This window comes from Salvelinus sp. IW2-2015, linkage group LG32 (assembly GCF_002910315.2).
Source record: "Salvelinus sp. IW2-2015 linkage group LG32, ASM291031v2, whole genome shotgun sequence".
Lineage (NCBI taxonomy): Eukaryota > Metazoa > Chordata > Actinopteri > Salmoniformes > Salmonidae > Salvelinus > Salvelinus sp. IW2-2015.
Window position 1 is genome coordinate 16034144 of NC_036871.1, and position 13560 is coordinate 16047703.

The 13560-nt window shown below is 45.8% G+C and overlaps 1 protein-coding gene across 1 annotated transcript in view; it reads right to left on the reverse strand.

The window, feature by feature from the left end:
• Positions 1-44: 44 nt before the first annotated feature.
• The window catches only part of LOC111956848 (neuropilin-1a), an 85122-nt gene continuing 71606 nt past the window's right edge, over positions 45-13560 (reverse strand). The window contains 3 exon segments of the mRNA XM_070436522.1: positions 45-871; positions 1190-1243; positions 1526-1619. Of these exon segments, the coding sequence (XP_070292623.1) occupies positions 582-871; positions 1190-1243; positions 1526-1619 (438 nt within the window). The 3' untranslated portion in view covers positions 45-581.

Genomic DNA, 13560 nt, shown 5'->3' on the forward strand with positions numbered 1-13560 from the left:
CACACACACACACACACGTATACTCACACACGCACAAAATGCACAAATCGATGCAGACATACAAACTGATAACATGACCAGCCGAAGAGCCACGCATCAGGATAGTGAATATACGTTTCTATGCTATTTCTGTGAAATAATAATGACCTCTGATGAAAAATAAAATATCCTATCCTTCCAGAAGAAAAATAACAAAAACATGATAAATACTTTCATATTAATTGGTCTCAACACCAGCATCTGATTACATAAAAACAAAGCACGTCACAAAACTAAATCATCCTTTTTGCTGTACACATTTTCTTTATACACAGTGCCCCCTACTGGTAAATTCCTTTCACTGCAGCTCCTGAGAATATCATGACTCGGTCACAACCTCCTACCATCTCTACGGCTGGCTGCGTCCAAAATGGCACCCTATCCCCTACATAGTGCACTACAGGGCACCCTATCCCCTACATAGTGCAGTATATATGGAATACGGTGCCGTTTGGGTCCCAACCCTCCGTCCGGTGGTCTAGTTCCTCCAGCTATGAGGCTGCTTGTGCTCCCTTCCCTCAGAGGAAGCTCACGCCTTTAGCTTACGCCTCTGAGTAGCTGTTCTGTGCATTCAGCTTGCTGTCCTTCTTTAGCTTGACTCCGTCCACCAGCTCAAAGTTATAATTCTCCAGAGCGGACAAGTTCCTGCTGTCGGACATGTGGCCGTGTGAGCAGGCACAGTAAAGGACGACACCACAGATAGCCCCCAGCAAGACCCCCAGAGCGCTCATAGCGATGATGGTGATGAGGATGGGGTCCAGGGTTTTCAGCATGTTGCCTGGGCCACCCAGCTCGCTGTTCTCCACTACCGCTGGGTAGTATGGGTCTATTGCTGAAATGGAGACAGAAAAAAACGACTTTAGTGGCCTGGGGTGGTCTATCAGTTCCTGCTGCTGCCTTCGGAACGCACATGTATGCCAGTGCTGGTGTGGGATTGAAACTGGCCCACAGCCCTTCTAGCACACCATCTCTCCTCCTTCCTTTCCTGTCTCGCTTCACTTTCTTTTTTAAGGATGGAAAGGGCCTTAAAAAAAGTATGAACAGCCGGATACATATAGGCATAGCATAGGTTAGACGTTAGGAGGCTCGTCACCCACAAGCTTTAAAAAAATATTATAACCATGAATGAGCACTGAGGTAGTGTACTTACGGAATATGCAGATCTCTGTTGGCTGGGACGTAGGAGCCTCTGGTATATCTGGATCTAAAGGGGGAAAAACAACACCCATCCAAATTGGCCACGTTATTTGAGTTGTTACACATCTTAAGCAGGATCAGAAGTGTAATAAAGCACCAAAACTAGAGAGCAAAGAGGGTTGCAAAATTCCGGTAACTTTCCCAAATGTCTCAGTTTTTCCAGAAAACCTGGTTGGAGGAATCTGTATTTCCTGCTTATTTCCTACTTATTCCCTCCTGATTCCAGGAATATTCCAACCAGGCTGTGCAGCCCTAGCAGAGAGTTATAGGCCAGGGCAGTGACACTTACCCTTACACTCCTCTGTTGTGAGTCCATCCAGGATCTTGATATTGTCCAGCGCGATATGTCCTGTGCTCCAGTCTCCCACTCCCTCAATCACCACCTAGCAACAATAACACAAACATATTGGTGAAATACTGCTATAAAGTGCATTACTTCTGACTAGGGCCCATATAATGCATTACTTCTGACTAGGGCCCATATAATGCATTACTTCTGACTAGGGCCCATATAATGCATTACTCCACTTTGACCATTACTGGTAGTGGTGTAAGCCAGTGACACAATCTAACTATTAAACATTTTAAATTCAGGGCTGTAAACCCCAACAAAATGGTGAAAAAAAGCTCCAGCAGTCGTGAACTTGCTGAACGGCCCGGTAGTCTAGTTAGAGCTGCTTGGAATTACAAACGTTGCTTAGTTATGGTATATAGAGTTGTTATAGTTTGCAAAAGTTAAACAATCATAGGAATTGTGACATGCTTTAAATTGAAGAATCTGAGAGTCAGCAACCTTATTCTGTTACCTGGAATCCCCTATGTAATATACTTATCACACGTGCACCACCGAAAAATACTAGATAGTAGAGAATAATTTCTTCCTCTCATTTGGGTTGCTACCCCTGGTTTGCAACATGGGCTGAGGAGACATAGACATGGTCCCATTTAAGGCTGGCGTATGGAATCCTGCATTTTGTTTTTCAGTTTTTAAACTTGCCCCGATTGCTCAGCTTCACTCACCCGCAGAGAAATAAGGCAAACACTTAAAATCGTCCCCTGCTACAACTAGGTTTCCGGAAGTTTTACCTGCATTTAACCACCAGGAGAAAAAAAAAAATTGCGGCAGACCAGCACAGTCGGCTGGCATTCGAACCACTAAACAGTCACAGGAACAATTCCCAAAACAGAAAGTCGCCAGATATCTGCCCAACAGAGCCTGAGTACATTCCTTTCCAACCCAAGATCTTACGCTACCTAAACTTCCCATTTACTTCCCAGCATAGGAAATGCAATCTATGTTAAACTGAATGTGCGTTGTCTAACCTGCCAACTTGAATCCAATGATCAATGACTGTATGTGCCTTGTAAAGATGCAAACAGGAAATGGTAAATTGAGTTCACTCATATTCCTTTGTTCCACAGGACTTTATCAAAGAGCTTTGGAAAATTGCAGGAGAGCCAGGACGTTTGAGTGGGGGACTGCTTTTTGAAAGGGAGATTCTCTTGTGGTTGAATTCATTGAAATGGAAGGGCCCGTATCACGGTTCGGTTACGGTCGTGTTGCAGTTCAAAGTCGCTGCTACGCTGTGTGTCTCTCTGCCCGACAAGAAGAGTTATGCCTAATCGTGATTGAGAAATACTGTTCAGAACAAGCCCGATCAGAGGACCCTGTGGAAACAGTGTGGGTGAAGCCTGTATTTTCCATAGTGTGACTTCCCTTCCCTATGATGTCTCCAGTGTTTAAACCATGGCTTATAGTGATATAGTATTCCACTATATAATGGTGTCAGTTACATTAAGCAAACACGTCATTGGACAAACTCTACATTCTCTGTAGTGGAAGGGACTGAAATATAACATATGACTATAACACAAAATTGATTGCCAACAAGAAACATTCTGTGATGTTTGTTACTGCAAGGAAATGTCAGAAGAAGCGGACCACAAAACTCATCCCTGGATGCATAAAACTCAAGCCTGAATGCAGAGAGTCCATCAACCACAAGTAATCCACGGCTGCATGCTACGAAGGCAAGTAAACACATCCTCACCTTTAGCCACCATACAATCAAGCCATCTACCTATACAACACCACAGATAACAAGATACTATCGCTCAAACACTTGTCCTTGGGCTAACAATGCAGAGCACTTCATTCGGGTTCCTAATAGGATGAGACAGTCTCAAGGTATATGATTGTTATGCCTAGTGCACCTTGACCTTGCAGCTAAAAACACCCGACAACAAAGGTCAGTACCTGTAGCCATGATGCTGAAAAGACACAGCTGAAGGATATGATAGTATAAGGTTGCTGTTGGTATTTAGATCGGTTTTCTTTGCAGTAGCCTGTGTGGTTGGAAAGCCTCATTTGAGGACTTGGTCTATTTGTTAGGTAGGAGTAAAGCCAAACACTGAAAGATACATTATTATCCAACTTCACTTTCTAGTCCCCTATCCGGCTGCTGTTTCGCCCTTCATAGGAGATGCTGAAATGCAGTAAAGGGAATCAGGAAAAGGTAACTGCTGAGTTTGGAGGAGGCCCTGGCCACCAGGCTGGACATCATCAATCTGTCAACTGACTCCCATGCAATTCAGATTCGCCAGAACAGGATTTTGAGGTCAGTTTCGATACTAAAATCTTAGAGTGGATCTGCTGGGCTGTGCGAAACTTATAGGAAACCCATGCCGTATAATGACTTTGGACTAATCGGGCGAAAGAGGGACTTGTCATGGCTAGGCCCTGTATTAGATAGTAGAGGGGGTGTTTACTGTATGTTACTGGGTGTGGGGACTGATGGCCTCCTGTGTCTCTCTCACCCCCAGGGAAACCTTAGTGAGCTGGGGGAAGCTTCTGATGCAGGGCTCGTTCAACGGTGTGGACGGACCACAAGAAGGGACCACAGCAAGGTGAAGGACCTGGCCCGCTTCAAGCCCATGCAGAGGCACCCTGTCCTCTACAACACATGATGCTGCTCTTCTGAAGAAGCAGGGGAGAGACCACGGACGAGAAGCCATTCCCCCTCCTATAGCTTCAAGCACGTCACTAAAAGGTCGAGGGTCGGTATTCCTACTCGGTGGGGCAGTCGTGTTGGACCAACCTGTTGTGTATGTAACTGACTGTGAAATTGGGCTATCTAGTTAGCGTGGTGCGCGCTAATAGCGTTTCAATTCAGTGACGGTCACTCGCATTTGAGGACCCTTGAAAAGTTAGTGGTTTTCCCCCCTTGCTCTGCAGGGCCGCGAGCTTTTGTGGATGGATGGACTGGTAACGATTGCTTTCGTGGTGACTGTTGTTGATGGTGCAGAGTGGTCCCTGGTTCGCGCCCGGGTCGGGGAAGGTGGGACGATCTACAAGCTAGTGTTCTGTTACATGTATTACAAATGAACCATCACCACCATGAATTCTGATCGTCAAGAGAATAACAATTTCTACCTAGAAAATTGTAGAATCAAGAAAAGATCCATCGTGCTTAAGTCCATTGAGCGTGACTGTAGGGCCAATGGACCTCACCATTATCCCTACACTAACACGTCAGCCCCCCGCCGTCAAATGGAAACTTCACAGTGGCTCTTGAGACCCTGAGAACCATGGTATTCACTGCAACGCACCCATTATTTTCATATTCCTAAGGCTTATCAGATGCAATGAAAAAATCAAGCAGTAACAGGGCCCTACGATGACAGGAACCTACTTTTCATCACTGGGATCCTTGAACAACCAATTTGTTTTCTGGAGGAAACCTTTGAACTTGTTCTGCTTCCCACTCGCTGAGCTATTGTGCATGTAACCAACTCACAGAATACGTGCTACCTCATCAGCCTACTGTAGATCAAAGGAAAGACCACCGTTTCAGGCTTGCGTAAAAAAAGAAAAAAGCTACTGTAGAAGCGTTCAGAAAAATTTGGAAAGAATACAAGGCGATCCATAAGAAGTGTGCAATCAGCCGTGGTTGTCTAATCTAAAAACCTTATAAAAAGCCGTGTCACGTTTTAACCACAGCCTTGCCTTGTTTCAGATGAGTGCCGGATCACAGAAAATGTCAAAAAAGGAGACAGTAAGAAGTTCGAAGTCTGGTATTTATAATGGCAGAAGAGGAATGTCTATATCGATTCAGGTACATGTCCATATAGGTTCTGTTGTGAAAAAAAAACAGCTTCCAAAACACCAATGTTCTCATTTTGATATACAGTTATAGTCTAAAGAATTCGAAATACATACTAGATCAAACTTGATAAAACTGTGATTCAGAAACACCTTACGAAGTAACTATGTACAGGCAATCGAAAGTATTCCAGATCACCCTTTCCCTTTTCCACATTTTGTTAACTGTGTACAGGCCTCTTATCTCTAAAATGGATACATTTCTCAAAAATCGTCATCGATGTTACAACACAATACCCCTCTAATGACAAAGCGAAAACAGATTTTATGCAATGCCATTATTAAAAATAAAAAACAAACCTTATTTACAAAGTATTCAGCACCCTTGGCTATTAGACGCGAAATTGAAGCTCAGGTGCATGCCTGTTTCCGTTGATTATCCTTGAGAATGTTGCTACAACTTAATTGGAGCCAATTGTGGTAAATTCAATTGATTGGACATGATTTGGAAAGGGCCACACCACCTGTCTATATAGATGCCGCACACTAGCAGAGAACAAAGATACCATGCCAGAGGTTTGAAGGAATTTGTCAGTGGAGCTCCGAGACAGGATTGTGTCAAAGTCACAGAGCTTGGGTAAGGAGTACCAAAAAATGTCTGCAAGCAATTGAAGGTCCCCCAAGAACAACAGGGGCCTCATCATTCTTTAAAATGGAAAAAAGTTAGAACCCATCAAGACTCTCCTTAGAGCTAGGCGCCCGGCCAAACTGAGCAGTGGGGGAGAAGGACCATGGTCAGGGAGTGGACCAAGAGTTGACCTGTCGCCTAGTGTCCAGAGTGATTGTTCCTCCGAATCATGGGTACAATCCGGACAGAGCTCCAAGACCGTTAATAGACAAGAGCAACCGTTCCACGCAGCAGAAATCAAGGACAGCACATCTGATCATCGCCACTCCACAATCAGGCCTTGATGTTTTACGATTGCCAGATAGGATGCCACTCCTCAGTAAAAGGCACATGACAGACCACTTGCGAGTTTGCCAAAAGGCACCTAAATGACTCAGTGCCACTAGCGAGAAAAACACAGATTCTTTGGATCTGATGAAACCAAACACCCTATTGACCATGCAACGGTGGCAGTGTCTTTTCTTATGGATCCGTTATTCGAAAGAATGAGCCACCCCACAGACATCATTCTCACCAAGGAAACACATCCATTGGTACGTGAGGTGTGATAGTACCAAGCTGATAGAGGTGGAAAAACGCCTCAGCTCGGGTGTCTATACTATACTCATTAATATTATGACTTGTATGTGTCTCCACAGGCTCCCTCCATGGATGTGGAAGAAGAACATGTGAGAGGTAGTCAGAGATGACGAAAAGTTCTGACGGCGCCAGGCTCGAGTGAAACTTGCGAGGTATCACAGCGCGTCGTGGGCGTTCTCTACTAGGATAACTTCCAAACCTCACCCTACTCTGCTTCACTACACTCTAGCACTAGACAATCTGAACACATACTGCTCCTGAAACCTCTCAGAGTGAACCGATGCTGATTGCTAGAATGTTATAAGCAGTCAGCGGAAGGGGGGTTATCCCAGGTTGAGCAAGGGAAGAGCTGATTAGAGGATAAAGGAGGAAGTTGGTACATACTGCAGTGAAATACACATACCACTTGACCCTGACGGTACAGATCCCAACTCATCACAAGACACACACCCACACACAACACTCCTCTCCCTCCACACCCATCTAACAGGGGATGCATCAATCGCCGACTGTTCCGCTATCATAGAAAGCACCTGACGGTCAGGGAAAACGACCCTCTGACTCGTGTCTACACTCGCTGGAACTGAACAAGGACTGTTCTGTTGTATGAGAGAGAGGAGGATGTGATGTGTGGACTGAAAGATAATGGAATAGAGCCCTCATAATGAAGCAAGAGTGAGAGAAAGATGACTCTGGCCTGCTGGAGGGATTGGGAGTGATTTACAGCCTGTCTCGAGTGAGCGACGGGGGGGACAGTGGAGAAGAGGAGCAGCACGTAAGCAGAAAAGAGCGGCACAACAAGAATAACACTGTGTGCCGGTATTAAAAGCCCGAGCAGATGTAGGAGAGTTTTGTTCAGGTGATCTACGGAAAAATAAGCCAAGTGTACAAGGCCCAGTATACAGCTGACCTTCCAAGCTCCAGCAGTGGCTTGTACTGAGGGATGCATATCCGGTGCTGCAGCTGTTTGATTTTTGATGACTCCCCTTGTGCCTTGGCAGTTACTGTCCTGTCTCCCGTTAAAGGCCCAATTGCCAGCCTTTTTTCTTTTTCAATAAATCGAAATCCTTTATCATAGTTATGTTTCAGAAAACAGATCATCCAGGACTCTACCAGGTGGTAACAATTAGTAGCCTTACGTGGATTTTTTATACCTCCGCCAATCGAAACTTTCAAAACTAAAGGATAATTACAATGTAACATGCAATAGTTTGTGCTTAGACCTCAAAAGAACAACAGTTGCAATCATACGCAGAAACGTAATCATACTCCGTAGAGTGTAGGACTGTCTGTGATGGTCTAGAGGTAGGGGAGTGGGAATATACTGAAATTGAACTTTTGTGGGAGTCTTGTTGGACAGAGAGTTTTGTGAAACTATTCTTCCTTATTGGTCTATTAAATAATGTACGGCCTGCTTGGTGATGTCATTTCCAGGTCAGGCTCCAATAATCTTCAACTCCTACCAGAGCAATAGAGGCTTCCGAGATAATCTCCAGCGGTCTTTTTCAATCAAACAGTTCTACACTAAGAAGGGCATTATCATAATTTTTCGACAATTCTCAGCAGCATTTTTCCTCATAGTTAAATGTATAGAAATACCACAAGCGATAAACTCAAATTTTCTGACCTGCATCTGGGCCTTATAGACACCGGGTGATTAAATGTGTCGAGCATAAATTACCACTATTCTGTCTGCAGAAATTCACCGCACTGCTTGCTCTTCTTAGCTTACCCAGGTCGTGTGAACGTGCGACTGTTTTGGTCCAATGCGCTGAGACTCTCCTGTTGGCTTTATTGGACCTTCTTGGAGCATTTATCTTCGCTGTGATCAATATGTATATCGCCTCAGAAGGATCACATGACTTCTAGCCAGTGAGAGGACACTATTGTATAGGATTGGACTTACAGTCGGCGCTATGCCAACATATCATGAATCAGACTTCTACCGACGTAGGGTTGCATGTGCCCATACAAGTCCGTACACACCCCGGTTAACTACTTGGTGATCAAAAACAGATGGAATCCAGAACGGTCCTCCCAACCAGTAGGCATGATGCGGACCTATTAATATTCCTACGTTGACCTCTCAAAAAAACAAGAAATTCCGGACAATGCTAGCCAGTGCAAGACATATGCACTACTACCACTTGCTTTAACCTACTCAGCTTGATCAAAACCAAGAATCAGACTAACTTACCAAGTGGATGTTCCCCTATGATACTGCCTCAACATGAAACAGATCACCCACAATGACCTCTTTTATGTCAAATCTTTAAGCACCTAAGAAAAAGGCTGCAACACAAAAACTTTTACAACAATTGGCCCCAACTGTTCGTGTGACAAAACTTGCCGTCGTGAAACTTTAGACACTATTAGGAATCTAGGGAGCAACACCTAGAGATGTGATCCAGGGCTAAAACCACGCCCTTCCTTGAGTGTCTCCCAATCATCTGAATACATACACCCAACACAACGGACACACAACACACACACACACTACACCACACAACACACACCAACAAGCATAAGGCACACACCACTACACGACTTCACACCACACACAACACCGACACACCCACAACCAAACACAACACACTATCACACACCACACAACGAGCAAGACTCCACACACACAACCACATGCACGACAATCACGTTGGAACATCCGATTGGCCACATCACCACACGCACACACGATGAGGCTTAGGAAGTACTTCACCCCGTCTACTCTTACCTACCACGCACCAAAATGCCACCAAATACAGATGCCGGCAGTACATTGTCATTCAACCTACAAGAAATCCGTGGATATAACGTGGAATAGCCTGCGCCAGCCTAAATAGGCCAGACCGCCCGCCCGCACGTCAGGATTAGGGAATCAAAGTTTTTGCACCTGCCTGCTCCTCTAGTCTTTCTCTGATGTGTGAGTCTTCACAAGAGATAAGGAATGTAAGTAAACTGGCGACCTCACTGCGCTGTTCGTCAGGTGAAATGGAGGAAAGACAAGTACAGAAAAAATAATGATTATCATTATCATCCTATATCCTTCAGCTCCTAAACCACAGGTAAATACAAACAAAAACAATGAAAGAACCTATATATAGAGGATCCTGTGCTCCCAAATTAATTAGGATATCTGCGGCACCCACATACCGGAAGCGAGCTCAAGGTTACGTGACATACTCGTCTATAAAGACCATACCGAGCGAGAACAGGCAACGCACAAAACTAATATCTATCCTTTTTTGCTTTCCGTACACAATGTTTGGTTAATTGGAAGGTCAACAACCCAGCAGCTTTCCCCCAACATGCCTACATGGGTAAAGATACTACGCATAACGAGTGTGTCGACTGCATGTTGCCTACACCTTCCGCAAGACACAGGAACGCACGACACATCATTCGGCTCCCGGGCCCATGTCCGACCTCGGACCCAGCATCCACTCGAGCTCCGCTACTGAAACGGATACACAACCTGGCCCCTACCATCCCTCTACGGGCTGCTGCGTCCAGCAACTATCCAGTAAATCGAGGACAACCTAATCCCATCCCATTATATATGGGCATAGTCCACTTTAATCGGAGAAAGGCAACCCTAATTCCCATCACGGGACATGGCAACATAATTAAGCCGTGGGCGAGATGTTTATCTTGGGCTCTAAAGCTTTATATATGGTACTTGGCTCCAAATCTTACGTCTGTCGGTCGTTGCCGTTTTGGGTGCCCAACCCGTCCGTATCGCGCCATCAGCCCAGAGGCCCAAAGCCTGCTACCACCACTTTCCCCTTTCGTGGAGTGCCCCCTTCTCTGTCTCACTTACTCCAAGCTATACGACCCGGTAACTTGCCGCGATCGGATGCTGATGGTGCTCCCTGTCGCTTAAGCATTCAGTTTTCACCGCTTAGGTTGTTAAAGTTGCGTGTCCCACGACCTGCATTTAGGGACTGGTCCCACGGCGCGCTCTGCGAGGGCATCACAGTAAGGTGGGCCCCACTGTTCGATGCATTCAGGAACTTTGGGGCAGCTGTGCGCCGTCTATCCCAGCTTGACTTCCGAGTACGTTCCACCCAGCTCGGAGGAAGTTATAATTCTCAGCAGGAGGCGGACACAGTTTCCTGCTGTCGGACAGTCGGACAGGTGGGCCGGGTGAGCAGCCAGCAGTAAGGTCAAGGTGGTACTAGAAGATGGACACGGCGAGCAGCGTGCCTAGGCCGGACTCGACCGCGCAGGGACCCGCGAGCTGCTCCCTGCCTAAGACGGAGGCCGCGCTCATAGCCCAGGAGGTGCGGGCCGGTGGTCATAGTAAGGATGGAGCCGGGAGGTCCGAACCGCTCCACGTCACAACGCAAAGAGATATTAAGCAAAACTTCCCCAGGCCCCGAGCGATTATTTAAATGTAGATGCCCAACCCAAACTGGGGACCACCCAGCTCGCATTCTCAATCCCAACTTACCGCTGTACCCACGAACCAAGAACAACGGGTGATATGAGTGTCGCATCTATGATACTGGGCCGTCTATCTCTATTGACCAAAAAACCACGCCATGGAGAAACAGAAAGAAAACCCAAAAATACAACGACCCTCATTAGATAGCGAGCCCTGCAAACGTACACACAGACCGGAATCATATCAGTCCTGCTGTTGCTGCCTTGAAACGGCAACCGCAAGACTAAAACGGCCCAACGCCAAAACAAGTTGGCGTATGGCCCCCCCAGATGCTGGCAAACGCCAGCGCAATCACGGCCAACGCCCGACACCAAAAAAACCAGCCTCATCCCTCCGAATACACACCCACCCAATTGTCGTGCCCGGGACATGAAAACCACGACGCTCAGCCCCTCCTGTCAACCGGTCACAGCCCACCAAACTCCCTCTCCCTACCACCTTCCTTTTCGCAAAATGAGAGTCTCCGCCTTCAGACTTATCCTCTTGTCTCTCAAAGCGCATGCAAAAGGCCTGTAAAAAAACGCTAACGCATGCAACAAGACCCAACCAACCGACCCGCATACATCCATAGGCCCATAGCACCTAGGTTAGAACCACCGCTGCCATAATACGGCCCCCAAAACTCACGAACCAACCCGAGGGCCCAACCCCAGGATGCCGGCGGGGCTCCCGCCGTGCAAAGGCCAAGACACGCCACAAAAGCGCTATAATTCTTGATGACAGAAAAGAAAACCAAATATCCCTAGTTAACCACAATTGACACAAGATCACAGTATGAAACAGCCACTGAGGCTAGGTCAGTTGTACTACGAAATATTTGCAGATCTCTGTGGGCTGGAGACGGTAGGCAGCCTCTGGTATATCTGGACTAAAGGCGGGAAAACAACCACCCACAAAAATGCCACGACGTTACTTGGAGGTTGTTACAATCTTAAGCAGGTTGAGATGCAGAGGAAGCAATTTTGTGTGGAGAGAGTAAGAGAGCACACCAAAACTAGGGAGAAGCAAAGAAGGTCGCCGGGTCTGCAGAAAAAATCTCCAGGGCATATAATTCCTTTCAACCAGATAGTCCGAGGTATTGTCCAGGAAGAGAGGGAAGAACGGCTGGATTGGGGGGGAGGGAATCTGTATTTCCTGCTTATTTCCTACTTATTCCCTCCTGATTCCAGGAATATTCCAACCAGGCTGTTGCAGCCCTAGCAGAGATTATAGGCCAGGGCATGACACCTTACCCTTACACTCCTCTGTTGTAGGTCCATCCAGGATCTTGATATTGGTCCAGCGCGATATTCCTGTGCTCCAGTCTCCCACTCCCTCAATCACCACCTAGCAACAAATAACACAAACATATTGGTGAAATACTGCTATAAAAGTGCATTACTTCTGACTAGGGCCCAGTATAATGCATTACTTCTGGACTAGGGCCCATATAATGCATTACTTCTGACTAGGCCCATATAATGCATTACTTCTGACTAGGGCCCATATAATGCATTACTTCTGACTAGGGCCCAAATATAATGCATTACTTCTGACTAGGGCCCATAATAATGCATTACTTCTGACTAGGGCCCATATAAATCATTACTTCTGACTAGGGGCCCATTATTATGCATTACTTCTGACTAGGGCCCATTATAATGCATTACTTCTGGACTAGGCGCCCATTATAATGCATTACTCTTTGACTAGGGCCCATATAATGGCATTACTTCTTGACTAGGGCCCATATAATCCCATTACTTACTGACTAAGGCCCATATAAATCCATTACTTCTGACTAGGGCCCATATAATCCATTACTTCTGACTAGGCCCATATAATCCATTACTTCTGACTAGGGCCCATATAATCCATTTACTTCTGACTAGGGCCCATATATAATGCATTACTTCTGACTAGGGCCCATATAATCCATTACTTCTGACTAGGGCCCATATAATGCATTACTTTCTGACTAGGCCCATATAATGACATTACTTCTGACTGAGGCCCATATAATCCATTACTTCGTGACTAGGCCCATATAATCCAAATTGTGGCACCCATAATGATATCTGACTAGGCCCATTAATGCATTACTTTCATGGAACTAGAGGCCCATAAAATGCATATCTCTGACTAGGCCCATAAATGCATTTACTATCTGACTAGGAGCCCATATACATTATACTTAGGCAATATGCATTACTTCTGACTAGACCCATATATAATCATTACTTCTGGACTAGGGCCCATTATATGCATTACTTCTGACTAGGGCCATATAAGCATTACTTCTGACTAGGCCCATATAATCCATAATTACTTCTGACTAGGGCCCATATTAATTGCATTACTTCGTGACTAGGGCCCAATATAATGCATATTACTTCTCTGACTAGGGCCATATTACATGCATTACTTCTGACTTAGGGCCCATATAATCCCCATTACTTCTGACTAGGGCCCATATAATCAAATTACACACTTACCTAACACCATCTTTGACTAGGGCCCATAAATGCA